Source organism: Rhinolophus hipposideros (assembly GCF_964194185.1).
Source record: "Rhinolophus hipposideros genome assembly, chromosome: 6".
NCBI lineage: Eukaryota > Metazoa > Chordata > Mammalia > Chiroptera > Rhinolophidae > Rhinolophus > Rhinolophus hipposideros.
The window spans coordinates 90,150,306-90,177,954 of record NC_138052.1 but is presented as its reverse complement, the minus strand read 5'-3'; the positions used below and the strand labels follow the sequence as shown (position 1 = coordinate 90,177,954).

The window sequence follows — 27,649 nt, the reverse complement described above, 5'->3', positions numbered from 1 at the left end:
GAAAGGCCAGGTCAAAGAGTCCCTACATTTGAATTAAATTAGGTGAGAGTACCGTCAGACAAGTTCAGGTACCTGGTTTCTTGGTCTGCAACTGATTAATGGTGTAATAATACAATGAAGAAAAGACTGAAAGGCGGCTAGGAAAGGCTGGGGCAGGGAAACAAGGCTACGTACATTAATAAAACCATCTGAAAAAAAGGGTGGAGACAAGAAAACCAAAGGAAACAGACATAAGAATTTAAGTGAATTTAAATGATACAGCGGTAGAGAGCTAGTCAGCTCTATAACCTCCAACAGCCCCTAGGACATTCCCGTAGTATGTTAATTAAGCTATCAATATTGTATCACTTCCATTACAAATGACCGGGGGTAATAAGAACCATCACTATGTGAAGCCTCCCCTGTTCAGATCACCTTGCTTGACACATAGTAGGTACACAATAATGGTCACAAGAATAACCCTGAATCATTAAGATGGCTACATTATGTTAGTATTCCCTTCCTTTTTTTTTTTTTTTACAAATCATGAGATAACAATAAATACAAACATATATTTTAAAGATTTCCTTCCAAAATCATTCTTTTTTTTAAAGTAAAGAGTAAGTTGGGTCAGTGGCTTCACTAGCAATACCTAATATTTTAGTCATCACTTGACCTCAAGTGACTTAAAAAAGAAGAAAGAAGCATGTGTGTTTGTGTGTGGGGGGAAAGGTGCATGGAGGCAATTTTTTGGTTCTATTTTGTTTGTTTGCATGTTTGTTTTGGGTTATTGTTTCTGTGCAGTTTTTTGTTGTTGTTGCTGTTCTTTGCTTGTTAGGCAAGTGAATGGAAAGGCCAACATCACATTTGATTCCCAGCTTTATTTCATCAGAGCTATAGGACCAATTTTTGTATCTATGATGATAAAAACATCACCTCTAAGAGTAAATTGTGAGGTAGTATCTCATTGTGGTTTTAATTTGCATTTTTCTGGTGATTAGTGCCATTGAGCATTGTCTCATATGTCTGTTGGCCATCTGTATGTCCTCTCTGGAGAAACGTCTATTCAGGTCCTATGCTCATTTTTTAATTGGATTGTTAGTTTTCATGGTGTTGAGTTGTATGACTTCTTTATGAATTTTGGATATTAACCCCTTATCAAATATATCATTATGAATATCTTCTGTTCAGTAGGATTTTTTTTTCATTTTTTGATGGTTTCCTTTGCTGTGCAAAAACTGCTTAGTTTGATGTAGCCCTATTTCTTTATTTTTTCTTTTGTGCAGCCACTGTGAAAAACATTATAGAGGTTCCACAAAAAATAAAAAAAATACAACTACCGTATGACCCAGCAAATCCACCTCTGGGTATTTATCTGAAGAAATCCAAAACACTAATTTGAAAAAATACACACACCCCTATGTTCACTGCAGCACTATTCACAATAGCCAAGCTATGGAACCAACCTAAGTGCCCATCAATAGATAACTGGATTAAAAAGATGCAGTGCATACATATAATGAAACATTACTCAGACATAAATATGAATTAACCATTCACATCATGGATGGACCTGAAAGGTATTATGCTGAGTGAAATAAGTCAAACAGAGAAAGACAAATACCATATTATCTCACTTATGTGTGGCATATAAAGAACAAAATAAATGAACAAACAAAACAAACAGACTCGTAGAGAACTAACGCTTGCCAGATGGGAAGGAGTGAGGGGGTGGGGTAAAAATAGTGAAATAATTAAGAAGCACAAATTGGTAATTATGAAATAGTCAAGAGGATATAAAGCACTGCACAGGGAATATGGTCAATAATACTGTAATAACAACGTACAGTGCCAGGTGGGTACTAGACTAATCCAGGAGGATCACTTCACAAATTACAAAAATGTCTAACCACTATGCTGTACACCTGAAACCAACATGAAGTAATATTGAATGTCAACTATTATTGAAACAAAAATAGTAAATTGGAGTGTTTTCAAAGGCTAAAATATGAAATTTAACAGGAGAAAATTGTGTCTCTACTAATGTGGCATCTTGTCAAATATGATGGAGCTCTTTGGCGATGCCAACCCACCATTCTAAAAAAAATAACACCACCAGGTAAATGGGCCTGTCTCGTTTTTCCTTCTTTGCTCCTTCTTTAGCCCCATGTGTTCCCCTTCTGTGGTTCTCTATTTGTACCTTCATATGTACTTCATGTGTCAGCACCTGCATTTGTTTACATGTCTATCCCACCCTAGGTGTGCATTTCTTTTGTAGCTTTCTTGGTGCTTTACTTTCTTCGTTAGTGTCTTCTCTTTTCTGTTTATTTTGCTATTTGTCCCTTAAATTTTCTATTTACATCTCTCCATTTATACCTTTTTTCTCTTACTCGAGTATATTATAAAATGTAATTATATGCTACACAATGCCTTGTGCTTTTTCATATGAACATTAATTCATGCATTTATATTAAAACTAGGCCAAACCTTTCCTTTTAAAATATTTTTTTTTTAGGGGAAAAAAGAGAGTTTTTTTTTTTCTCACTTACTTTTGGCTATTACTTTCTATGATTCATGGCTCTTGATTTACTAAAACAAAATTTCTCATTCATGACCCAGGTGTTCTAAAAATTCAAATCGAATAATATGTAAAATAAGGTCATGTAAAAGAAGATAAAAATGATAGATAGAAAGTTATCATTGGAGTCTCCAAATTTACCATAAAATATATTTGTACTTCACCTACTTCTCATATAAACACAAAAAATTATAGCAATAAAATACAAATTAATCACTTCTTATATGCCTCAGATCCTCCATATCTCTGCACAAATTTAAAAACATATTGATAATAACCAATTCAGATAAAAATTATTATAGTTATAGAGACTATCAAGTGTCCTCAAATATAGATAAACAACATTACAATGTCCCCTCAAATAGGGCAAAAATATGCTTCCTAGAAGAATTAACGTGAAGCCCATATTTAGAAAATTGTAAGGTGAAATGAAATTGATTTTTAGTCTCCCACTATTGTCTTATTTTTTTTCTCTTTCCTCTGCCCAATCCCCATCAAGAATTGTAAGCCTTTAATATATAAAATTATTAAATAAGGTGTACCTTTCATAGATTATTAAAAATAAGAGTTGAAGGCATACATTTTATTTGTCATATACTTTTAAATAAAAACAGAAAGATTATATGTGCTTTAAATTGAATACGAGAAAATTATAAAAACTGACATCTCCAGGAAAGCCAGAGCGTTATGGAGACTAGAAATATCAGTCTTATTTTTATTTCCGAAATATAAAAAAATACCACTTGAGAATCAGGAATCAGGAATGTTACACTACTTCACGTTATACTACTTATTCTGTCCCTGTGGTATCAGCAGGCATCTACAAATCCTATCTGGCAAGAGTTGTGTCACTGAGAGCACTGTAACAGTAATTATAGGTTAATTCTCAATTATCAACAATTGTGGATCTGCTTTTTGGATTACAGAAAGATTCTGAGAGCCCCTGTAATTTTGTTAGCATCGGAACATGTCTTCCTATTTTCTTCCAAGGTCAAAAATGAATCGCATTAGATTATTCATTTATAACTGCATTTTTCCTCCCTTCTATCTATGTAAAGTAAAATACCGAAGGTAATGTAACTCAGGGCATGCCCTGTCTCTAAAGAGTTGACATATGGTTAATAGCACATGGGCAGGGACTCAGTCCTTGCATCCTGAAAAGCTAGAAGGAGTCTGGATACTTTTCCATGTACAAGCTTTGTTTTAGAAGTTCACAAAGCTCATTTTGGAGTCGAATGGAGGAGTCTGTGATATATAGCACATAGACTGATTCTAACAGATGGATTTTTCCTGAAATAACTTCATTAGTTAATCATTTCTTTTACATATACTTTCTCTAGTTAATTGGTATAGCTGCCAGCTGGAGCTGTTAAGGATCCTCCAAAGAAAACGGTAGGTAAAGAGAAAATTCAATAGTATCCTCAATTCTAGGATGAAACTTCTATTAATTTCATGATTACGTATTTGAAAGTAAATATTTTTTCTTTAAAATAGTTTTTCCGTCTTATTCCAGAAGCCTTATGTTATCTGTGTTTAAACCAAATCAGTCATCTAGAAGAAAGTTTAAATTTTAATAAATATAAATCAGGGTTTGCCAAACTTGACACTATTGACATGGTGGACTAGATAATCCTTCTTTTTTTCTTTTTTCTTTTTGGTGGGTTGTCCTGTGCACCATGGGCTGTTAATCAGTATCCCTCACTTCTACTCACTGGATGTCAGTAGCACCTCCAATTGTGACAACAAAAATTGTCTCCAGACATTTGCCAAAGGTCCCTGGGAGCAAAAATTGCCCCAGCCGAGAAACACTATTCTACCATTCTAGAAATAGGTTGTTCCTAATTTTCAATTCAATTTTTAAAATTAAAAAAATAGTTTAATCTATGCATTTCTGTGTATATTTAACTACAGACATGTCTAATATATTACAAATCATTGCCTTTTAGTCAGGTAAATAAACATTTTTGGAGGGGATTATGTAAACAGCTCATGCTTTCATTAATCTCTCTGGATAAAGAAAAAAACAGACAAGTGTCTTATAACTACCAATGACTATTAATTATCTAAGGAATGTCATCATCATCTTCATCTTAAAAAGTATTACGGATATTTTGACCTTTAGGAAAAGTCCTGAGTGTGACTGTATGAATAGATAACAAAATTCCGCAGTGGGATCATTTGAGAAGTAAATGATTAATGATCAGCTTAGGTGCCTGAGGCATTTTCTAATAGGGAAAGTAGTGCAATTCAATAAAATGGACATTGAGAAAACTGGAATCTGTTTTGACTTTACCGTATATACTTATGGAGTGATATGGGGCTCACAAAAGGATTAGCCATTCAGATGAAGATATTTACTGGTCTTTGAAATTCAGTGGTAAATATAATGTTCACTGCCCATATATCACATAGTGATTTTTCCCTAATTTATATATCCATGGATCTAGGAAGAGTACCATAGGAATGAGATGTTAATTACTATGGCTTTGAAAAGGAAAACAATGAGCTTATTCTAGTTTAGAATGAAGGTGAGAATATAACAACATAAAAGTAGTCAGAGAGAATCACTCATTATGTTAAAAAAATTAAAACTACTAAATTCCACCCAAATTTCTATCTTTCTAGCAAAGGTTTTCAAATACAGATTTGCTCAAACAGGCTTTTCATATAAGATAAAGAAAAATTTTAACATTTATCAACTCCATGTTTGAATATAAATCGCCCCCAAACTAAGATAGTTACCTAAAAATTTCATAGTGATCTGTCTTCTTAGACTTTCCAGAGTGGCTGTAAGAATTTAGATTTTTGCATTTAAAAGAAATCGTTCTTTTTAAATGGATACCTTACATTGTGATGGTTGTCACTTTTTTTTTTCCACACTCTTTTCTTCAGCATGGCAAAAGAAAAGTAACCCCTTGTGAGATTTCAACTGAAAGGACTAAAGATCATGCACTACACACGTGCCTCACATAAAGAGCTCACATCAAGCACATAAAGAGCTTCGTTTCCTTTTGTCATGAACTAAACCGTGTGACTCACGTACAATCTGCACACTTACTCTCTGCGGGTTCTTTAGACCGGCGGCCGCTGGACGACTTCCTCAGCAGGCTTCGTCCAGAGGTAAAGAGGCTGGTGAGTTCTTCCAGAGGGCTCGTGGGCGTTCTGGACCGGGAGCCGCTCGGAGCCGACCCGTAGGTGTTCACCGAAGCACTGACCATCTTGCCCCCATCCTGTGACACTGGCCGGCTGGTCGAATGAGGCACTGATGGAGAGCTCCTCGAGAGGCTGCCTGAATGCACAGCGTCATAGGGGGGAGGCCTTTTGAGGCTGAGGGGTGTCAGGGACCTCCCCATGCTCACAGGGGATGGGGAGGCAGAGTGACTTTTCGGGTAGCCATGGGGGGACTGCGTTCGGTACAAAGTGGAAGGCGGAGGAGGGGACGAGGAGAGCACAGAAACAGCAGAAGCAGGTCCTAGGGCTCCGCTCTGGTCCTTCTCCAGTTTCGGATGGCCGGAGGGCAGTGAGGATGGAGAGGCTCCGGCCTGCTGTTTCATGTAAGACACGTTTTCCAACACAGGAAGCTTTGTGACCTCCAATGGGGTGAGTGGAGACTCGTCAGAATTGGGGGAGCACTGCACAGGGGCTGGTGGGAACACCAGCAGTGGGGGTCTATGAGAAAGCAGGTTGGGGAAGGGCGGGGGGATGTCACAAAGCAAACCCTTTGGAGTACATGGCACTGAGGACTTGGCGAAGTCCACGTCAGGCACGGTGGGAGTAGCACACTGCGAAGAACAACTGTGATGGTCAAAGTCACATTTGGAGTCCTGGCCTAAGTCGTCAAAAATGGGGTATTTCATTTCCTCGTAGACGGCCTCGCTCTGGTCATCATCCTCTCTCCTGAAGTCTCTGAGAATGTTCCCCACCATCTCGATATACACGGGCTCCTCCTCCTCCGTGTCCCCTGCGGGGCTGCTGACCTGGGAGAGGGAGGAGTCACGCGTGAGCGATGTCCTCCTGGGCCCGTGCTTTTTGATGTACGTTTCATCAAACGATGTGCTGAGCTGAGTGTTTGGGTTGCGTTTTGGTTTCGGAGGAGGGATCTTCTTTGAATATTCGTCACTGTGGGGTCTAGGTTTGGCCGATACTAAAAGAAGAAGAAGAAAAAAAGTAAAATTGATGAATACCATAGGAAAGTCGTCAAAAATAATTTGCACTAGGGTTTACTATTGTAAACTTTTGATGGCAGTCGAAGTCTGCTTTATTTCTATTTTGGGGCTTAGACTAAAAGTCAAACAACAACAAAAATCAAACATTTCCCACATTTAGAGAAACCTGACGACAGTACTACTTCAAACTAATATTTATAATCCAACACTAGTAAATACATTAATACCAGGACGATTCATTCCTCTGCCTTAGAATTTCTAAATAGAAACCTTCAGATGAAACATGTTGGATAAAAACAACAATTTATGAATCACAAATTTCATAAAGACTAATCTCCAAGTATCGGGGGGGAAAATCTAGAATTTCTGTTAGTGCAGATGGTCACAAATATACCATGGGGACTGAGCCCTTTTAATGATGTGGCTATTGCACACACAACTTACTTTCATTTAGGATAAAATTGCCCGGGCCCGCTAGCCTTACTCTTTGCCTTGGTTCAGATAAATAACCTCTATAGAGATGGGTCTGACACTTCAGGGGAAATTGATGTGAAAATCTTATGAGTCTAGACAAGTTAATCTCCAAATCTCCAGGTATTGTTGAGCACGGTGTATTTGTCTGTTTTTGTTCATAAGATTTCTTACGATAACCCAAATGCTGTCTTGGAATGAATTTATTAGATATGTTGCACTGACCCATCAGAATCCTCTCAAGAGTTTTACCAGAGAACAATGTGTAAGCTTTAAAAATAATTTCTGGAAAATGACAACAGATATGCATATGAGTGCATCTCGCAGCGTGGTGGAAGCCCCCTTTGTGAAGGAACATAAACTGACACCATATAGTAGGGTGGCACAGGCTGGCAACATGTCTGTGATTGAAGTCAATTGTTTAGCATGCAGGGAAGGTACCGGAGTCTTGTTATTATCTCATTATCTCATTGTGTTGATATATGATTACAATAATTATTATTATGCAATGTGGCAGAACGCAGTTGTTTGCAGTAAATGGTAGCGTATGATGCAAATTGACAGTATAGCTTATAGGTGTAAAACTATGAGAAAGTAACAGACTTCTCTAGAGTTTGCAGGCTTTAGGGAGGAGGATCTCAAGACACAAATCAGGAAACACCTGAACTCACCTTTATTTTTACCAACTAGCATGACACGGGAGATTCTCTAAAACTTACTAAAGGAGACACAAGGATTAGTTAGTCTAATCCTTGCTCAACTCATCAGTCATGTCTTCAGAGAAAGGGAACCAATCAAATATTCTAAAAGTGGCTATGTCTCTCACTTTTCTAGGTCATTTCTGCTTTCAAATATTCTGCTCCACTGTGCCCACAATGTTGATTTTACTCACGACATCAAACAGGTTTTTGAAGGCAAGGTTCTTAATGCATCTAGACATTTTCTTTAACTCATATTAGGAAAAACTACACATCCTTTTCCAGGTAATATGGCAGTGGAGTCTTTTAATGCCCAAAGCAAAAAGTCTAGACATAATGGGGTGAAAAACACCCAGACAATTCTTTGCGAGGGACCCAAAGTGACCAATAGCTCCTCTCTATCTCCTATTGGTTTAAATTTCACTGGTTTGGAAATGTACTGTGTATGTTCATTTTCACCATTTAAATAAATCATCAAGTTATATACAAAAATCTGAGCCCAAATAAAGTAAAATTATACATTATTGAATAAGGCTGACTTAGTACTAGAGATACTTGGAAAGAATCAGGACTTAGAAGAACAAAAGTCCACCCCCACTACTCTTCTGAGCCTTGTGTCCTTCCATCCTTCACCTCTACATATCATTCTAGGCTGAACAACTTACGCTCTAGGAAAATATTTGCCTCTGACTATTGGGCTCTAGGGGTTGAATGGTATGAGTTTGGGGAAATCCTTAGAGGACAGAAGTCTGAATAGCAAGGTGCTCTGTGAGTGGAGGGTTAACCTAAAGCTAGGAATTAATGTGTGTCCATGTGATGGATGACTTCATTGTAAGGGAAAAATCATACTTAGAATAAGATTTTCATTTGTCTTCCTCCTAAATTATAATTCACTTTTGTTTTTTTGACCCTTCATCAAAGTCTGATATTTCAACTTAGACTTGGATAGTTGTATGGAGAGAAATAAGAGGATAGGCAGAATTCAAGAATCCACTGACCCCAAGCATACATAGCAGCACAGCATGAGGGGAGACCATAGCCCAGATTCCCAGGCAGTGAGGGGTCAGTGGGTAGAACTGGGAGGGACATGATACTCAGGAAAGTAGCAGCCTTCTGAACAACCCTGGAGCCAAAATCCCTCTCCCCAGGTAGATCAGAAGGCAGCCTTTGGAATGAGCAAATCGATGCCTGGGTTGCAGCCAACATCTGAGAATATGACACCCATTTTGTTTGCTGAGAGAAACAGAAAATAAGTGAAGGCCCTTCAGATCTATGAAATGATTAAAGAAAGAAAAGGTCTTATTCTAGAATACAATGCACTTAGAATTAAGGTAGAACAATTATTCAGTAAGAAGGAGTTTAGAGAATCCATTTGCATTGTGAAGACAATTTCAATGTCAAACCAAGTACAGGTGCTGTCTGACAAAGGGAAACAAAATAAATATGCAACTCTTATGGTGATTCTGAGATAATCAAAACTGACCGTTGCTATGCACTGAATTGTATTCCCCCCAAATTCAATGTAGAAGTCCTAGCTGCCCAATATGATAATATTTGGAGATGGGGTCTTTGGGAGATAATTAGATTTAGAAGAAGTCATGAGGGTTAGGCCCTCTTAATGGATGGGATTATGGTCTTTATAAGAAGAGACACCAGGGAGAGTGTTTGCTCTCTCATTCTCTCCACCCTGTTAGGACATAGGGAGAAGGCGGCCATCTACAAGCCAGAAAGAGTTCTCACCAGAAACGACCATTGTTGTCACCTTATCTTGGACTCTTGGCCTCAAAAAACTGTGAGAAAATAAATGTTCATTGTTGAAGCCACCCAGTCCATTGTATTTTGTTAGGGCAGTCCAAGCTGACTCAAATAGCAGTTTATTTATTGAGCCCTTCATAAATACCCTGGATAGCAGAATAATGCGCACCCACTTTAATTTCATCCCCCATGGCATCGGAGTACCTTAACTAGCTTTGTTATTTTAAGAATTAATACAACTCTTTCCAAGTCTTTTAAATTAATTGTCACCTGCCTCTATCCTATATCCCCTTATACTCTGAAACCATGTCACAGAGAGCATATTGCAGCTAAATATAGAGATGCTCTTTCCAGGTATCCACCCAGAAACACCTGCAGACCACTTGGCCTATTGTTATTGTTTTTCTTCTCAATCAGACTCTCCAACTTCACAACTGTGCCAAGGCACATGCCATTTGATTCCGCCCCACTTTCTGTATGTGTTTTGTTTGCTGTTTCCATAAGCTTTGGCACACTGAGTCCTTGCTCCACTCTGTTTTGCTGCCCATCAGTGAAGCAATTCTCCAGCCGGCCTTGCCCAGGGAATCCTTCCTTATCTGGGCAAGTTTCTACCCTCTACCCTTCCCTGCATGGAGAAAAGAGACTAATGCTGGCAGACTCATAATCCAAGCACACTTTTTTCGTAGGCCTCTTCTTTTGTATTGATCCAAATTTGAAAGGAGAGTATTGAGGCTTACTTAGAGAGTAAAGTGTCAATTACAGTGATTGGAATGAATAGACAGATTCATTCCTTCAATATTGGGAGACTTTTTTTTTAGGCATTATCGGAATCCCATTTCATACCTTCCTTGCAATCTCTCTGGAAAATCAGAGGAGGAAACAATTTATTTTCTAATAAATTGATTTTTTTCTCTCCATTTGTCAATACCTTAGTCCATGTGTTGAGTAAATAATTTATGAAGTAATAAAAATTTGTTTCAACTGTCATATTTTTTCGCTATTTTGTTTTTAAGTTTACCCATATAAAGCAAAGTTTGAAATTTTAATCAACATTGTGACATAATTAATTGTACTTTAACCTCACTCTAGGAAATTAAGAATTAAAGAAAAATTCATCTTTATAAAGTCATTTTTTTTAAAGTTACTGAAAAATAGTGTTGATTTGTATACCTAGATGCTAAAACACTGCTAATAAAAAAATTTTCACTTGAAATTTCAATATTTAACCAAATTCAACCATAATAAAAAGTGATTTTTATTGCTTCGGAATGAATTTTAAATTATTTCTAATAAGCCCAAATATAGAAGCAAGAATTCCTGTTCAGCTCTCAGAACACAAATTTTAACGCTCAAAATAGTATAATGACAGTAACATTGAATAAGCAGAAAGTGACATTTTTGAAATGAGATATCTGGGAACAAAGGTTATGCATGGCTTTCAGTCATGCCCAGATGATCTGTCTTTCACAGTTAATTTTGGAAATCCACCATGTCCCTTGTCAACCTATCCTTCTGAATTTTCTTTTTCCTTATTAAAAAAAAAGAAGTGTAATGCAAAACCAGTCTTTAGTATCTGTGGATGTTTTTGACCCAAAAAGTGAAAAAAGAGACAGAACACAGGTCATTATTTCCTCTGATAGAAAGTCTCTTTGGCCACAGACTCCCAGAATTTGAAGGGTTCTTAAACATTATCCAGACAAAACTCCATGTATTACTGATGGATAAATATATATTCCTTATCAACTATTTAAAGAAATAAATCTCATAATGTAAATTCAATCTTTTTTTACCTTTTAAAACAAAGGAAAGCAACATAGGGAAAAGGCTATGATTACATTATTTTGATGTCATTATACTGTATATGAGATGATGTATCATTTTAAAAGGTCTTCTCAGCCCATGCTATAATGATGGAACCATAACTTTTAGCTCTGGTTACAGAGGTATATTTAAAGAGGCAATTCAAATGCGGAAATGAGAGTCCAGTGAAGAGAAATAAGATCCACCCTGTTTGATACTGGTACCAGCTGATTCTAGAAGGTGAGAGACACATTTCCCACTTTCAGTAGAATTGTGCTCACAATAACTGTCTTTTCACAACTCAAGATTCCAAAGGTTTGAGGAATATTTTTATTTTCACAGTCACACGCTCCACAGTACCATCACAAAATTGTTCCCTTTTTTTCCTTTTAATTAAGTTGTTTATAAAGGGATGGAAGTCACAGATGTCTTTAACATGTTATAGTAAGACCAAGAAAGTGTGATAATGTACAAAAAGGATTGGATTTAGAGTTGTACGTCTGACAACAATATATACTAAGAACACAGATCAAAGTTTGGGTGGAAACAATGTAAGACATGGAACTGGCTCAGCAATGTGGTTTTAAAGTTGAGTGGGACTGAAAGAGTTTTGACTTAAGCTAGAAGACATGATAATCTTTTCTTTGCCCCAGTCATGCTGCATCACTTTTGGCATTATTCTGGAGTACATTTTGATTTACATTCACTTTTGTCACATAGATAGTAAGGGACTTTAATCAGAACCACTATTTTTTAAATTACTCATCTCAACCAATTAGTTGAAAACAAAATTGGAGTTTTTTAACCAATATTTTTTTTAAAAATGTGAATTAGAATAGTTTAGAAAACATGAGTACATTTCATGTGATAAAGGCAAACATTGTTTCTTGAAACTAATTATTTATAAATATATAGATATTTCCTAGGTCTCACATATCTCTTATTACAGGTGATGAAGAGGAATGTTTGAACAATCCTAAAGCAGAAAATCTCTGGTTGACAAGCTTCAGCAAGGGATCCATCAATTATTTTCCTTCCTGAATATGCATACTTTTCCATCCCTCAAGAGGTGGGGTCTATTTCTTCTACCTTTAAATAAAGCAGCTATTGCTTTCTCCCAAAGGAAACCAGGCACCATGAAAGAAGTTTGACTACTCTGAGATCACCATGCTGTGAGGAAGCACAAAATAACAATGGGAAAAGAACCCACAACCTCAATCAATAATGAAACTAAAACCCCAGTCATCTGACCCTAGTAGAGTTGACCCAGTCACTTCCCAGCTATTTGAGCCATGTCAGGTGAGACAGCAGACACTTCTGATGTGGGGATGACACATCATCCCCCCCGTGCCTTACTAATTTTCTGACCACAGAGTTATGAGCAAATATGATTATTGCTTTTACATCTCTAAATGTTGGAGTAGTTTGTTATATAAGCATATACATCTGAAACAGGTACCTGAAGTACGGTTCTGCTATAAGAAAAATCTAAATCTTATTCATTGGTTCTGGGACTGGGTGGTGGCAGAGGAAAGGACAGTAGAGAACCTGTTGGGAGGCTGAAAAGTTGGTGAGAAAATTGCTACTGGAGGATAGAGAAAAAGAGAGCTATGTTATACTTGGTAAAAAAAAAAAAAAAAAAGGCAAGACTGTGTAATGTAGATAATATAAAATTTACCTAATGTAATTGTGGGCCTAGCTAAGGAGAGTTCTAGAAGAATATGAAAGTGCCAGTTGGCATGTTTTAGCCATGTATGATAAGGGATTGTGGGGCAGGGGGACCCAGGAAGGAGTTTCAGTTCTCAAAAAATGAAACAAAATAGTTCCAACACAGGACTTGCCATGAATTCTGCTCTGAGAAGCCAAAGGTTTTCAAAGTGAAAAATGGCCACAGAACAAAGGCCTTGGAGGAAAAATCAAATTAAAGCTGTGGCTGTAAAAGATCTTGTTGAGACCTCTGCAAGATTTAAGGCAACAACCCCAGGGATTTTAAGAATCTTACAACCCTAAGAAGAGATGGGCCTTACTCAAAATAATTTGTTCCTTTTGTCTAATGAAATAGAGCATAATTTGATTAATAGGAAAACCACAAAGATTAGAAACAAACTTTGCCAACTTTGACTAAATGGAACAGAGACAGTTCAAATTTCAATTTGAAAAAGCCTTTGGACCCCCAAACAATAAAGGGCTGGAAGAGAGCTGGGAAAACTACTCAGGTACAGGTCATTTCTAATGAAAGAAGGAAAAGAAAGGCTGACTCGGAGAGCAGATCTAACAGCTCAGAAAGCAAAGTCGGAGAACGACTCATACCAGGGAGCTGAACTGGGACTGAATCACTACTTCCTGCCCTTGGAATAGAGAGAACTGGGTTCATATGCACAAAGAAGTCAGTGACTTCTATGGGTTTCTCCAACCTCCAGCCACCACTTTTTTGAACAGTTCTGTACATTGCAGTTTTCCTGGTCCTGATATACCTGTCTATGCCAGGTTTTGTAGGGCAGATAAATTATACTTTTAGTTCAAACACCTTTGCATATGAGAAGTTGTACCCAAGGAGTCTCATGGCACCCAGGCATGATTTATATAATGCAATATTGGATTTTAAGCTGATGTTATAATGCAAGGACTCATTTCAGCAAGATGGTGACAGTATTTTGCCCACTGGAAATATTGTGGCTAGAAGGCAAGTTGTGGTAGACAGTTTTCGAAGACAGCTATCCTATATTCCTTCCCTCCTTATGTGCATTGTACCTATCAATAAGTAGAGCCTCTCTTCCTCTCCTTAAATCGGGGCTGGCCTTGTGACTTACTTTGACCCACAGAATGTGTACTTTGAGTCTTGTACTTAAGAGAACTGACAGGTTTCATTTCCTCTATCTCAAAAGCCAATTGCCAGGTAAGACTTCTGAGACCAACGAGTTATAAAGAAGCTCAGCCTAGTCATGTGAAGAGGCCATATCGTGGAGAAAGAAAGCCCAGACATATGAATGAAGACATCTTGGACCTTCCAACTCACCTCAACTGCCAGTTGAATACAGCCAAATAAGATACCATAACCAATGTCATATTGGAGTAGAAGAACCATCCATATAATCCACATCAACTCACAGAATAAAAAATAATACAGTGTTACTGCTTTAAGCCATAGTATTTTGGGTTGGTTTATTACATAGCAATAGATAACTAAAAAACAAACAAACAAACAAAAAAAAAAACCAACAACAAAAAACAAAATTTGTTTCCTGTTTTTGTGGATAACTCATAGAAGATGCTATTGATGTTTTCCTAGAACTAAAGTAACAGAAAGCATTTTTCCAGAACAGAGAAATTAAGGAAGTAAGATTGCCTTCTGAGTATTATCGAATCACCAAGGGATAATTCTGAGAAAGCACATAAAAAGAGAGTACATACTTTCTGGTCCAAAAGACTGGATTGAAATCGGAGTGAAAGTATTGACATATATAAAGGAAGAACAAGTAGAGGAAAGCTTTCCAGCCTCAAGGAACATAAAACCAGGAGACTCACAGAGCAAAACACGGCAGCCCCCACAGCTAAATATTTCACTTGCCAAAACGGAAGTCCAGAAAACTTAACTGAGAAATTGAAAAGGTCCTCTCTCAATTCCCTTATACTAAGGAAAGGTCAAATGGGGACACAATGGAATGCAGGGCAGACAGAATTCACAAGTTAGATCCTGCAAGTTAGAACATATAAGGTCTAATGATTTTGTAAGCAATATCCTAGACCATGAATTTTGAGGTTACAACAATCATTTCCCAAAAAGAAGAACCTTCCTTGTTGATAGAAAACTTAACAAAGCAAGGCCATTTGAAACAATGTCACACATGTGGAAACAGGAAACAAAAGTACCTTAAAACTCTCATCCTTGCTGTGTATGAAAGAGACACTGTACTGGGATCTTTATGTCATAGTCAAGAACTACTATGAATATAATAATAGCATGCTAGATCTTCCATCATGATCAAACGTAATTTCCATTCTTTTTTTCCCTTGGATTCCAAACGACCACTGTTTCCCACACTTCTCAGATGTGTATGTATTCAGACTTTGCTCTGACATTTATCTCTGCTCCTCCACTACCTTACATAAACAAAACCTTCCCATCATTTAAGGCTCAATTAAAGTGTCACCACTTCCTCCCTTCCCTCACTCTTTGCTTTTATATTTGTGCTTCACCTATTTCTTTCTTGTCACATTCTTCATTTCCTACCTTGTCCTTGGTTATCAGCCTTTTTCTCCTAAAGACAAGCTTTCCAAAGGCAGAATCAATTCATTTGAAAACCCCAGCAAACTTAACAGAGGGACTTGTTCCCAATAGCTATTTGTTCAATAGCTACCATACATCATTAATTGTTCACTGGACAATAAACTAGCAATGCATAATGATTTTAAATTTTCAATTATCTTCCTCATGTATTCCTTCAGATTGTCTTCCTTCTTCCCTCCATTTCCAAAGCTTTTTAATGAAAGTTGATCTACTGAGAGTTTTTAGCAGTAGTTTGTCTTAAAAACTAGCTTTATTTAGGAAAAGAACCTAAATAAAACTATGTCTCTACTACTACAGTTTCTCCAAACCTATAACACTCATGTTTTTTCCCCCCTGTACCAATCTCCTCTATCCGGAGGTCAATCAAATGACACTTAAGAAGTCCAAACCAAGGAAAACAATAGACACATTTAAAACTTAGATATAGCTGAGTTATTAAACCACTGGTTATAACTCTTTATCTCTTTGCCCAAATATTTTGAAACCATCAGTTTTACAAGTTCACAGTCGCTATCGCTTGTAGCATCACTACCTGCAGAGAAAGAAAGTTACCAAATAAATAAGCTCATTTACTGAGTCTTGAGGGGAAAAAAAAAATGTGACAACAAAAAAAGTAGCCATGGAAAAACGCATGATGCTGAGCACGCAACAGAAGCTCAGTTAATTTGGATTCAACCCAGGAGGGTATTATGTTAAGGGAAAGTAAGTTGGGAGAAAAATCCGATTAACCACTGGAACATTCCCCATCCCTCGGGCTGTCAGCTCTGTAGAAGCTGAGTCCCTGCTGGGCCATAGATCCAGTCTATTGAGGATTAGCCTTTGTAAGTCTGTCCTGGTGGAGATATAATGATAGAAACGTTTGTGATCTTTTAAAGTATCTGAGATCACAGATCTCAGTCAGCATGACATCACAGAGCTATAAAACATTTCATTCAATTTCACTGAAGTTGTGTTGATGTGGGCTACCAACTTCTCTAATGGAAATACAGTGATGGTAATCATAGTAATAATAATAATAATAGCTATCCTGAATCAAATGCATTTTTTTTGCATCAGGTCTTGTGTTTTGGGAACATTATTTTGTTCAATTCCTAGGAGTTAATACTCATATGAGTTAGTATTATAAAACCCATTTTACAGGCATTGAAATTCATTTACAGAAAAATTGAATTACTTGCCCAAGTAGTAGAAACAGGCATTGAAACCAGGTGATCTAACTCTAGTTGCCATACTGCCAAAGAATAATTTGTCTTTATGGATGATGGTGCCATCTGTTGTACAAATATATAACATAATTAAGTGTGTTTTAGCCATTTAACAACAATGCCAATACTCTTTCAGGAGTCAGATTAGCCTAAATTCCAATCCCAATTTAGTAGTTGTGTAACCATGGGGACGTGAACTCTAACCTCTTTAAGCCTCAGTGCACTCAACTGTTGAATAGGTATAATGATATTTATTCACAGGATATTCTGAGGATTTAAAAGACACAATGCCTGAAGTATTTCCATATGGCTTGGGTCATAGGAAGTAAAGCTTAAAAAGTAAAATCAATATCATTATCAATTATTATCAGGAGTCATAAAAAAACTCTGATTACATTGGAAGACATGTAATGAGAGCATATGCCTTCACACATACTTTACATTTATTTAGTACTGAGCTATAAAAATTAATGGTGCCAATGCCAGAGAGCCTACTAGTTCTGGGAAATTATAAGATGAGTGATTGCCTAAATATATATAGATTTTATGTTCACTGAACTATGAAATCAATATTTCAGTTTCCTTTTCTATTAAGTTTATATCCTATGTATATCCACATAATAGAGTAAGTGAATTTATTTTGAAAACTGTATTCTTTCCTTTAAAATTACACAGGGTTTGGAATTTTCTGGACTTTACCATTTCAGTGCTGTCCTTCTTAGTTTCTTACCAGTATTAAGTTGAAAAAAAATATGATTTTTCCTTGGATGAGTTTTAATTTAAAAATGCAATTAAACTCAAAACAAAAGAGAAAATGAAGGACGTAAGTCACGGCATATGTGTGGTAATGAAGAAAATCCAACAGAGTCACACCTTGTATTCAAACTCCCTTTTTTTCAAAATTCACATTTAGGAGATTGTTTTCTGTGCTTCTTAAATTTAGGAAAAGTGTGACGATGTTGTAAAAAAGAGAAAAAGAATATTTCCAAAAGATGAGGTGGTTCATCTCGAGAGCATCCTAAATTTTTTTGTAATAAGTATGTGGTGGACACATAGATTTTTTATATTTATGTGATTCAGTTTGGGATATGATAGAAACTCCATTATTCCTGTAGAGTGCATCCTCCACTCCAGCAAAGTGGGTTTGGAAAAGGGAAAGGATTCCCTTTCGTGTATGCACAATTTGTACTTAGGTCTGATGTCCCTATAATTCTTAAGTAAGCCCTTTATGTAAGTTCCATATATCTTTCTCTAAATTCAGGTGAGAAGAATGGTCCCACCAGGCCAGCAGATTGACCTAGGCCAGAACCTCACTGACCACGAGGAGCAGACACTGTTCTTTTTTGCGTCTGAGTTATTAGGGACCACTGGAAACAACACAAATGGAAGCAGCGTTGCACAGTGGGGGACCGTAAGCCTTGACTTTTGAACCCAAGGCCTTGGATCAGCGTTGTTCTTTCCTTTCTCATAGTATTTGGCAGTTCTGTTCAATCCACAGTAATTTCAGACAAGGGGGTCTGAAGAGGCAGGCCAGTGGTGGGTCAGGAGAGGCAAGCCGGGAGCCATTCTTACTGTGGCTGCATTCATGAGCTATTTGTAAACCTAGCTTTTCATTATCCAAACAGTTCTGACAATCTCAGAGGTTATTATTTGTTTTCATTTTAAGACTTGGGTTTTCTTTTCTTTATCATGAAAAGTCACTAGGATGCCTTGATTCCTGAATCCCAAATGTAGGAAGAGAGGGCATTAGGGTTGTCCAGTCTATGTTCTCAGACCACAGCCCTCAGATTATTCCCTGCGAGTCTTTTTCTACCCCAACTCATATCTTACTCATCTAACTCAACATCAGCTCGGAGTCTTAACCTCAAAGTTAAATGTCAACTCGTAGATGTTCTGAGTAATAATAATGGGAATTTAGAGATGTGCTCTAAACCTAACCACAAAGTATGTTTTCAAATTCAAATTTGAATTTATCTGTGTGTGTACACATATACACATATGCATGTATATGTGTATATATACACATGAATGTGCATATATACATGTATGTATATGTATATAAATAAATGCACATACACATATATGTGTAACATATATTATTCATACATTTATATGTCTATTTCCTACACACTGAGAAATGTCCTGCTTTCTGATAATAAAAATGGTTAGAATGCTTGATCAGACCCTTTACATATAGAATTCTAATTACTATAATCAATTATCTCTGACCATGTCATGAACCCAGTCCCCCACGTCTGCTCAAAACCTGGCAATGCCTCCTCATAATTATCAGAAAAAATAAGGTCCTCCATCATGTGACTCAAATCTCTTTCTCCAGCCACATCTTACAGTGTGCATGCCTTTTATAACTCCCTGCACCCAGAGGATTTTTCTTTCAGTGAGTCAGACTAAAAAAAGTGATTTCCCCCCTCAAGGGTCTCCTGGCAAGTACTCATACCATGTTTCTCCAAAAATAAGACCTAGTTGGACAATCAGCTTTAATGTGTCTTTTGGAGCAAAAATTAACATAAGATCCGGTCATTATATTATATTATATTATATTATATTATATTATATTATATTATATTATACTGGGTCTTATAGCAAAATAAGACCAGGTCTTATATTAATTTTTGCTCTAAAAGACACATTAGAGCTGACTGTCTGTCTAGGTCTTATTTTCAGGGAAACACTGTGCACCTAGAATGCCCCTTTGTAACCTTGAGACCCCTTGTTCCCTGATATTTTACCTATACGTCTTGGTTTAATTTTCACTCATGAACCTCTTTCTTGGAAATGTAATCTAAAAATAGTGTCCCCTGGAAGCCTCCCCTTTTCCGTGCCACCGTTTCTAGGTGCATGTTTATTTGTGTCACTGATTGTTTAATGTCCTCCTCTTCCCCTAGATTGGAAAATCGTGTTTGTCTTCCTCGCTTCTGAAGCCCCAGCTCTAAGCACAGTGCCTGTTTTAAAACACAATTCGAATTTTGCAAAGTTACGAATAGAAAGATATAAACTCCCATATTGCTCAGTCATTCTGAACATCAACTTATTCATTTAATTTCCAGAAATATTGTGTAATGAAGTAGCTAAGTGGGTTGATCTTGTCTTATCATCAAACATCTTATCTGTGAATCATATAGAAGAAACTTATCATAGTAGGAGAAGCAACAAAATTTGTCCAAATTAAAATTAAAAAGATGCAGTCAAAGTTCACCCAAGCAAAGCTGATAGTTTAGGTAGAGACCAAGCAACTACAAAGGACCTTGGTGCCAGAAATATTCAAGTAGGGAGCTCACCTGAGGGGAAGTTAATCTAAGCAGGAACAAGGTTTAGGGTGGTGTCCTGGGTTGCTCAGCAGGTACCAACTGCACAGAAAAAAAACTCAAGGTGATTGGGAACAGTGCTACCTCTTCCATTTCCTCAACTCTGAATGTTCTCAAGTAAATTTGCTCCTGACAATGCTTTTCAAATAGCAGAGACCCAAACAGGGTAAACAAACTATCCCTACCAATAGGAATATCAGTGTTACCTTGGAGATAAGGATCCTTTGCAACCAAAAGCATGTCCTAAAAACCTCAGATAATCACCCTAAAGTATACAGCACTTCGAACAAAAAAATAAGAGTTTTTCAGTTCGCTACGCCGGCAAGCTGGTTGAAATAATACCCAAGATTCCTGAGTCAGGGGGATAGTTGAGCTATTGGATACATAAAGTAAACGCCCTTAGAACGAGCAGGGTGCCACAGTGCCCTGGATTCCTCGATTTTTTTCTGTGTGTTTCTGTGACCACATTCGAATGAGAAGAATCGGTTTTTTCATTCATGTATCATTTGTCATACACCCACACACAGCAATAGCAGAAACTGTTCTTTGCTCCAGTGAATTTAAAGGGGGAAACAAAACACATAGCATTTCTAACTATTTACCACCAAGTGAGACTCACAACTGACAAAACATGTAGGAAAAAGCACCAGTAACCCAAACTACTGCTCCTACTCCTTCCTTCTAGATTTGTCGTGAGCCTTTCACGACATTCTAAGCCTTTAACGAAGGTCCAGAACTTTTCAAAGTCAGACCTTAATTAAATTATTTCTTTTGTATATGTTCACTGCCATGAATTTCCAATTTCGTGAAAGCCTGCTCTAGACACAGAACTACGTGGAAAATTAATGCAAAGATGCAGACCCTAATTGCGGGGGAAAATCCATTGAGATGAGCAGATGACTTAACATTTAATTTCAAATAATATAATGCATGCAAAGATAGAATGATATGTGCAGGTTACTAAAAGAGAAAAAAATGTTGTTTTATTTTTTTAAAAACCCCGATTTTTATATTATAGCCATCTAGGCGAATTGTGGCTGTGTTCCAGCTAATGCCCTGTACATCGCTCATGATGACACCTCACAATAACCCATAATTGCCTCTGTGCTTGCCTGTGTCCTTCCCGGATGCTCTCTCCATGAGCCTTACCTGTCTCAGTCCCCTCATATAACCAGTGCCTAGCCAGTGCTCTGGGACATAGCAGAAGCTTTAAGTATTTGTTCAATAGATGATTGCAATGATTCGAAATCAGAGGCATTATGGACCCCTTGTGTGTCTTGTCATGCCATGCATTAACTAACCCTTGTCTATGTTCTGAACTTTTTCTAACCTTGTCCTTATCACTCACTCTGCTCGAGCCCCACTGGCCTCCTTCCTATTCCTCATTAGCAAGCGTGTTCAGATCTCAGGAACTTTTACTTGCACTTCCCTCTGTCTGGAACAGTCTTTCCCCAGATATCTACATGGCTTGCTCTATCACTTTATTTCAATTCTGCTCTGAGGGTTTTCTCTGACTACTTTCCTGCCTCCCCACCTCCACCCCACCACTCCCTCTCTCATTTATCTCCATAAGACTTATCACTAACTGGTATCATATTATATATTTTTGTCTGCTTGGCTTATTGTCTGCCTCCCCACACTGGAACACAAACTTCATGATGCAAGGGGCTTGTTTTTAGGCACTGCTATATGTGTCCCAGCCCTGTAGCAGTGCCAGCCATCTAGGAGCTGCTCAATAAATTAGTGTCAAATTAATACATTTACAAGAAGTCAGTGGTTGGAAAGTACTTTCTTTCTTTGTTGCCTGCATCTCTGCCATCTCAAATTTCTACAGCAAATCCATTCATAGAAGCTGGGATAAAATGTGTGGACAGTTTACAAATAATAAAAAGTAAAAACAAGGGACAAAAAACCAACTTGGATGGTGATCATTTTTCCGACCCCTTTCCAAATACCCTTATAGGTTTGATGAGCCAAGTGACAAGTGTAAAATTCTGAACACGTCACAAAACTCTTTTGAATTCCTGCTTGCTTCAGGGAGTTTCTGTTCCAATTGAACAATTACACCCTCTAAAAATATGCCCAATCATCTGGATGCAAATGCAATATTTTATTGGTAGGAGAGATACCACGCAATTACTCAGATCTTACTCAAATTTTCTTATGATCATGGCTTTTTGAAAGGAACCGTGGTGTTTTAGTGGGCAATTCAGCATCATATCTCAAATGTCTTGAAAAATGCATTCTCTTTGTCTGAAAGATTGCACTTGTAGGCGTGCGTCCCAAGGAAATATCCAGTCATATATGAAAAGATACATACATGCATCTATATCAGTGTTGTTTTTCTCAAAATAAGTTAGAAACAAGTTAGTAGATATCTGCCCAAGTATTGTGTACCTAAATGATGAGACATTATACCTACATAATGAATTACTCTGCAAATATAAAAATAATGTGATAATATGCCTACTGACACAGAAAGATGGTCATGTTTATAAAATTACATTGTGTGTATATGGTATATTATATATTTTCATATGACTTCGGAGAGTATAATTGTTCTTTATGATTGTTTTTTTACATATGTATATATTATGATTTTCATGTCATAATCAGTTTTCCTTTTTAAAATAAGTAATTATAATATTATGAAAATGGAGCGAGAATAAAATAAAGTCCCTCCAATTTATATCATGCATTTGTAATAGGGCAATATCTTCCTCAAGGGGGTAAAAATTTGCTCGTGGAGCAGAGGCAAAATAACTTACTCTTTTTATGTGTAAAGCACAACTATGCACACAGCACATAATAGATATACACTATATCACTGGTGTTAAAATGTCATAGGAGGGTGATTAGAAAAAAAAATATATATATAAAAGTCTCCTTATAGAGGTAATAATGAAAAAATGGTTGAGAAATCACACTTCATTCCAATTCAAACATTTTAATCTTATGCTCATGTATCTTTTAGGAGATATTAAAGTTCCTTCCATTTATGTTGTACATAATTACTCCTCACTTCCACTAAGTGCAGGTTTAAATTCAACCATTGGCCCTGAGGAAAGGGCTCTACATAAATTCATGAGGAGTTTCTAGAAAGAAGTAAAGGAATCAGGTTCCTAGATCACTGATGACAAAGCGATTCAGGGTAGGAGGGAGTTAACTCTGACATCCAGTAAGCCACTTCAGGTGTCTCGAAAGCAATCCTTAGACATAGTTCTGCTTTTTTTAATTGAGGTCAGACAATGGGAAGCTTTCACTAATCCCTAGACATAGCACTTTTTTTTTCCATTTTTGGCATTTGTACAATGCTTTCATTTAAGACCTTCCTTAAAAGCATCCTCTCAAGTGATAAAGTTGAGTGATGGAGTTGGCAAGCCTTTTCTCTACTGACACTCATATTTCAGAAAGTCAGGATTACGATTAGAGAAGCACAATACCAAAGACAAGGCCCCAAATCAGTCCCCAGGGCAGAGAAGCTGAAATTAGAATTATCACCATTTTCCTCCCAGGAACAATTTGGAATCCATCAAAAGGACAGTAGTGGATGATGCTAGAACATACGCAATGGGGAGGGGGGGGCGGAAAGGCAGCCTCTACCTCTAAATATAATAAAAACAATTTCTATAGGTTGTCATAGAAAATTCTCAAGAGGTGATTTAAATTCCAGCTGCAAAAACTAAACAGGCTGGAGCAGTCCAGTAACATGTCACAAAGCGTGCTCAGTCCCCAGGTTTACCAAGTTAATGATCAGAAGCAGAGTGACGTCACAGTACTACGAAAATACTTTTGTTCTCCTTACCCATCTCCAGGAATCAGGTTAGCCTAATTAAGGAATGTTCTATCTGGTGAGACTTCACCCATTCTTGGAAGTCACAGTCATCAATTAAAGAGAAGCCATGGGAAGGAGAATTATGGCAGACCCAAAGATTTCCAAATCCTAAAGCCTGGAACCTGTGACTATATGACTTTACATGACAAAAAAGACTTTGTAGCGGTGTTTGAGGCAAAGCACTTTGAGATGGACAAATTAGCCTGGATTATCTAGGTGAGTCCAATCTAATCTAATGGATATTTAAAACAATGGACCTGTCCCCTGACTGTGATCAGAGGAAGAGATGTGATGATGGAAACAGGGTCAGAAAGATGTGGCACAAAGATTCAGCCAGCTATTTCTTTGGAGATGGAGGAAGAGGGTCATAAACCAAGGACTATGTGGCATCTAGAAGCTGGAAAAGTCACAGAAAGGGATTCTCTTATAGCCTCCAGAAAGGAATGCAGTCCTGATGACACCTTGATTTTAGCCCAGGGAAACTCCTGGGGAACAGAATTATCAGATAAGAAGTTTGTGTTGTTTTGTTATAGCAGTAATTGGAAGCTAGTATAAAGCCAAGAGTGAAGAAAAAATTTTAAAAAATAAATTAATAAGGCCAAGGGTGGAAATCGCAAATCCACATTTTATTCCCTACATCACTAGTTTTTACCTATAATCCCAAACACCTTGAAGATTGGTGTGGTGAGGTTAATTCTCTCTCCTTGGATCTCCCCCTTGGGTCACACCAGGGGTCAAACCAGTCAGTTCCCAAAGCAGAACAGAGGCAAAGGAGGAAAATGAAGGTAAGGAATCATATTTCCAAGGACCCTTGTTCATTTTTCTCTGGATCTATCAAATCAGCACTGTGATGCATTAGGCAACATTATTCCTCCATATTTGCTCAACTGGATCTTTGTTAGAAAAAGAAATGCCCATCAAACAATGTAATTCCATCTAATCTTAAAATAACTGAGTAAATTATAGACCCTGGCAATCACCTTGGTCTACCCTGCTTGGCCTTTTTGTATTCACCCAACAACTTAAATATGATAAATGAATTCCAGGGGGAGAAAAAAAAAAAGAGAGGCTTTACAGGTTCTTGAGGTATGGGAACTCTGATTAGAAGTATATATTTGACTACAATTGCATGGACTGTTTTCATCATTTTCTTCTCAATCAAATACTGAGAAGGCTGGCCCTGACCACCTATTTAATGTTTCTCATTCCCCTCACACAGCCATACATCCTTGTTTCCACTTATTCACAGTATTAGCACTATATAGAATAATATTTATATTTCAGCTCTCGTATCTATGTTCTCTAAAATATAAACTCTATAAATTGGAGATATTCTTTTTTAAATTTATCTATTCTTGTGACATCCCCATTTTGTAAAAGAATTATTGACATATACTAGGCAAACATTACATATTCTTGAAAAGATGGATGAAGAGATGGAACAGAGAAGAAAGGTAATGCACAAAAGGTAAATAAATACTCAAAGAAATGGTGAGATTTCATAAATATTCAGTGGGTGGCCATTAATAGGAGATGTGGAGAGAAGCAAGCATTAAGGGTGACATTCCCAGGCATATAATAGCACTAAAAACCCAGAGGGTACAATGACTTTGGTATATAAACAGCCCAAGAATTGGCCTGAAAATATTAGAGCACAAAGGCAATGTTGGACTGAAGGAAAGTTGGAGATGGTTGCGTATAGGGGATCAAACAGCTTTGTCTAGGAATTGAAAAAAAAAAAAATGAAAGAGAAAGCAATAAGAATTTGGTTCTCGTGACTGGTATAATGTTTCAAAATTACCTGTGCCCTCTGAATATTGAGCGTCCCTCTCTTCTGTGGCTTCTCTATTCTCAGGTGAAACCATTTGAGAGGCCATACTGAACTCCAGTTCTATGTTTCAATCTGTTCAATGTAAACCTGTGGGGGATGTAATTTGTCATCAGATATTCGCTACCCCATCACACCACACATGCCATGGGTCTTCCTCATTTAGTTGAGCTTAGCCATATGCCTTGTACTGGCCAATGAAATTAGTGTAGCTCTCATCTCTTCTATGTTTCACAAGAAGATTTAGATATGCATGGTTTGACTTGGCCTCTTTCAATCATGCTTATGAGAAAAGCCTGCCCCAAATGCTGCCACCGCTGCTGCTGCTGCTGCTGCTATTGAGCCTACATCCCAATATCAGAGACATTTAGAGCAGACTTGAAACTGACTTATGGTCTGAAGTTGAACACAGCCAATGACAAGGTTGTCCACCATTATATGCTTTGAGTTATTATGCATTATTATGGCAGTAAACCCCACTAATACAGCCTGTCAATGGCAATGCATACTACAGAACTTGGTCATGAAATATAACAGACAGTAAACAATTCATCAGATTCATTCTTCCCCTACGATAGTGTAGAGCTGTCTCTGGGAAGTAGCTGTCCAACCAGAAATGCCACATCCTATTGCAACCAGGTGGAGCCATGTAACAGTTCTGATCAAAGGAATGGGATTACTAGAAGTGATGCGTGTCTCTTCAAGGTCAAGATGATTAAGAAGCCATCCCTTTCATTCAGCCAGCTAATTACTGATGACTGAGGAGCCTCACAAGCAGGAGATCCCTCACAGGGAAAGAGTTTGTGTGGCTAGATTACCACATGGGGGAAGGCCATTCTAGACCATAAACACCCAAATTTGGACAGTTGTGAGCAAGAACAAAATTTCTATTTTGTTAAGCTACTAAAATTTAGTTTGCAGTAGCCGGTATTAGTCTATATAATATGTTTGCATTCAATAAAATTACATGTATTGCATAATTATTAAAGTATATGCATAGGATTACTTCAAAATCAGGAAAAAAGTTGATGTTCTCTTGACAGTGTTCCTCATAAGACAATCTTCACTTTTTATAAGGCTAGATTTCTAACATAGTAACATTTTAAATCTATTCCAATGAATCAACAAATCTTTAGGTGTTCTAGCTGATAAGGTAACGATCAGTGAAAAGATTCCTGTTTTCAGAGTTTATATATTAGTAAGAGTCAGACAATAAATAAGCAAATTATACACTGTGTTAGAAGGTAATACTGCTTATAGATACAAAGAACAGGATAAGAACTGTCAGGGTGTGGTGTCATGATTGTGTGTGTGTGTGTGCGTGTGTGTGTGTATTGGGGGAGGCACACATTAATTAATATTTGGATACTCCCTGCCTAGAGTGAACGGAAATGGAAGGAGGAGGAATATCAAACGATCTCTTCTATCTGTATCTCTCACCAGCTCCCAGGGTGATTCTGGAAAATTCAGGGCTCCTAGTGTCCTCATATCAGCTATAAATGATTTTGACAGATGCTATTATTAGGCCGAGGAAAAAGAGAGGACTCATCAGGCTTACACTGGTTTGTATGGCAGTGGCCCTTTATGGATAGAATAAGGGGACACTTCACACTAAGGAAAGCCAGTGGTGGTATCCACTGGAACAAATACCACACCTGTTAGTTAAACCATTTATCATTGATAACCAGATGGACGGAACTTAATTCTGGATGTTCTAATG

The 27,649-nt window shown here is 37.4% G+C and overlaps 1 protein-coding gene across 2 annotated transcripts in view; it reads right to left on the bottom strand.

Annotated features, from left to right (window-relative positions):
• NYAP2 (neuronal tyrosine-phosphorylated phosphoinositide-3-kinase adaptor 2) overlaps positions 1-27,649 on the bottom strand; it is a 250,148-nt gene that overhangs the window by 90,940 nt on the left and 131,559 nt on the right. For both annotated transcript variants that reach the window (XM_081052852.1, XM_081052851.1), the window contains one exon: positions 5,616-6,701. In XM_081052852.1, the coding sequence (XP_080908978.1) occupies positions 5,616-6,701 (1,086 nt within the window). The remainder of the gene's footprint in view (positions 1-5,615; positions 6,702-27,649) is intronic.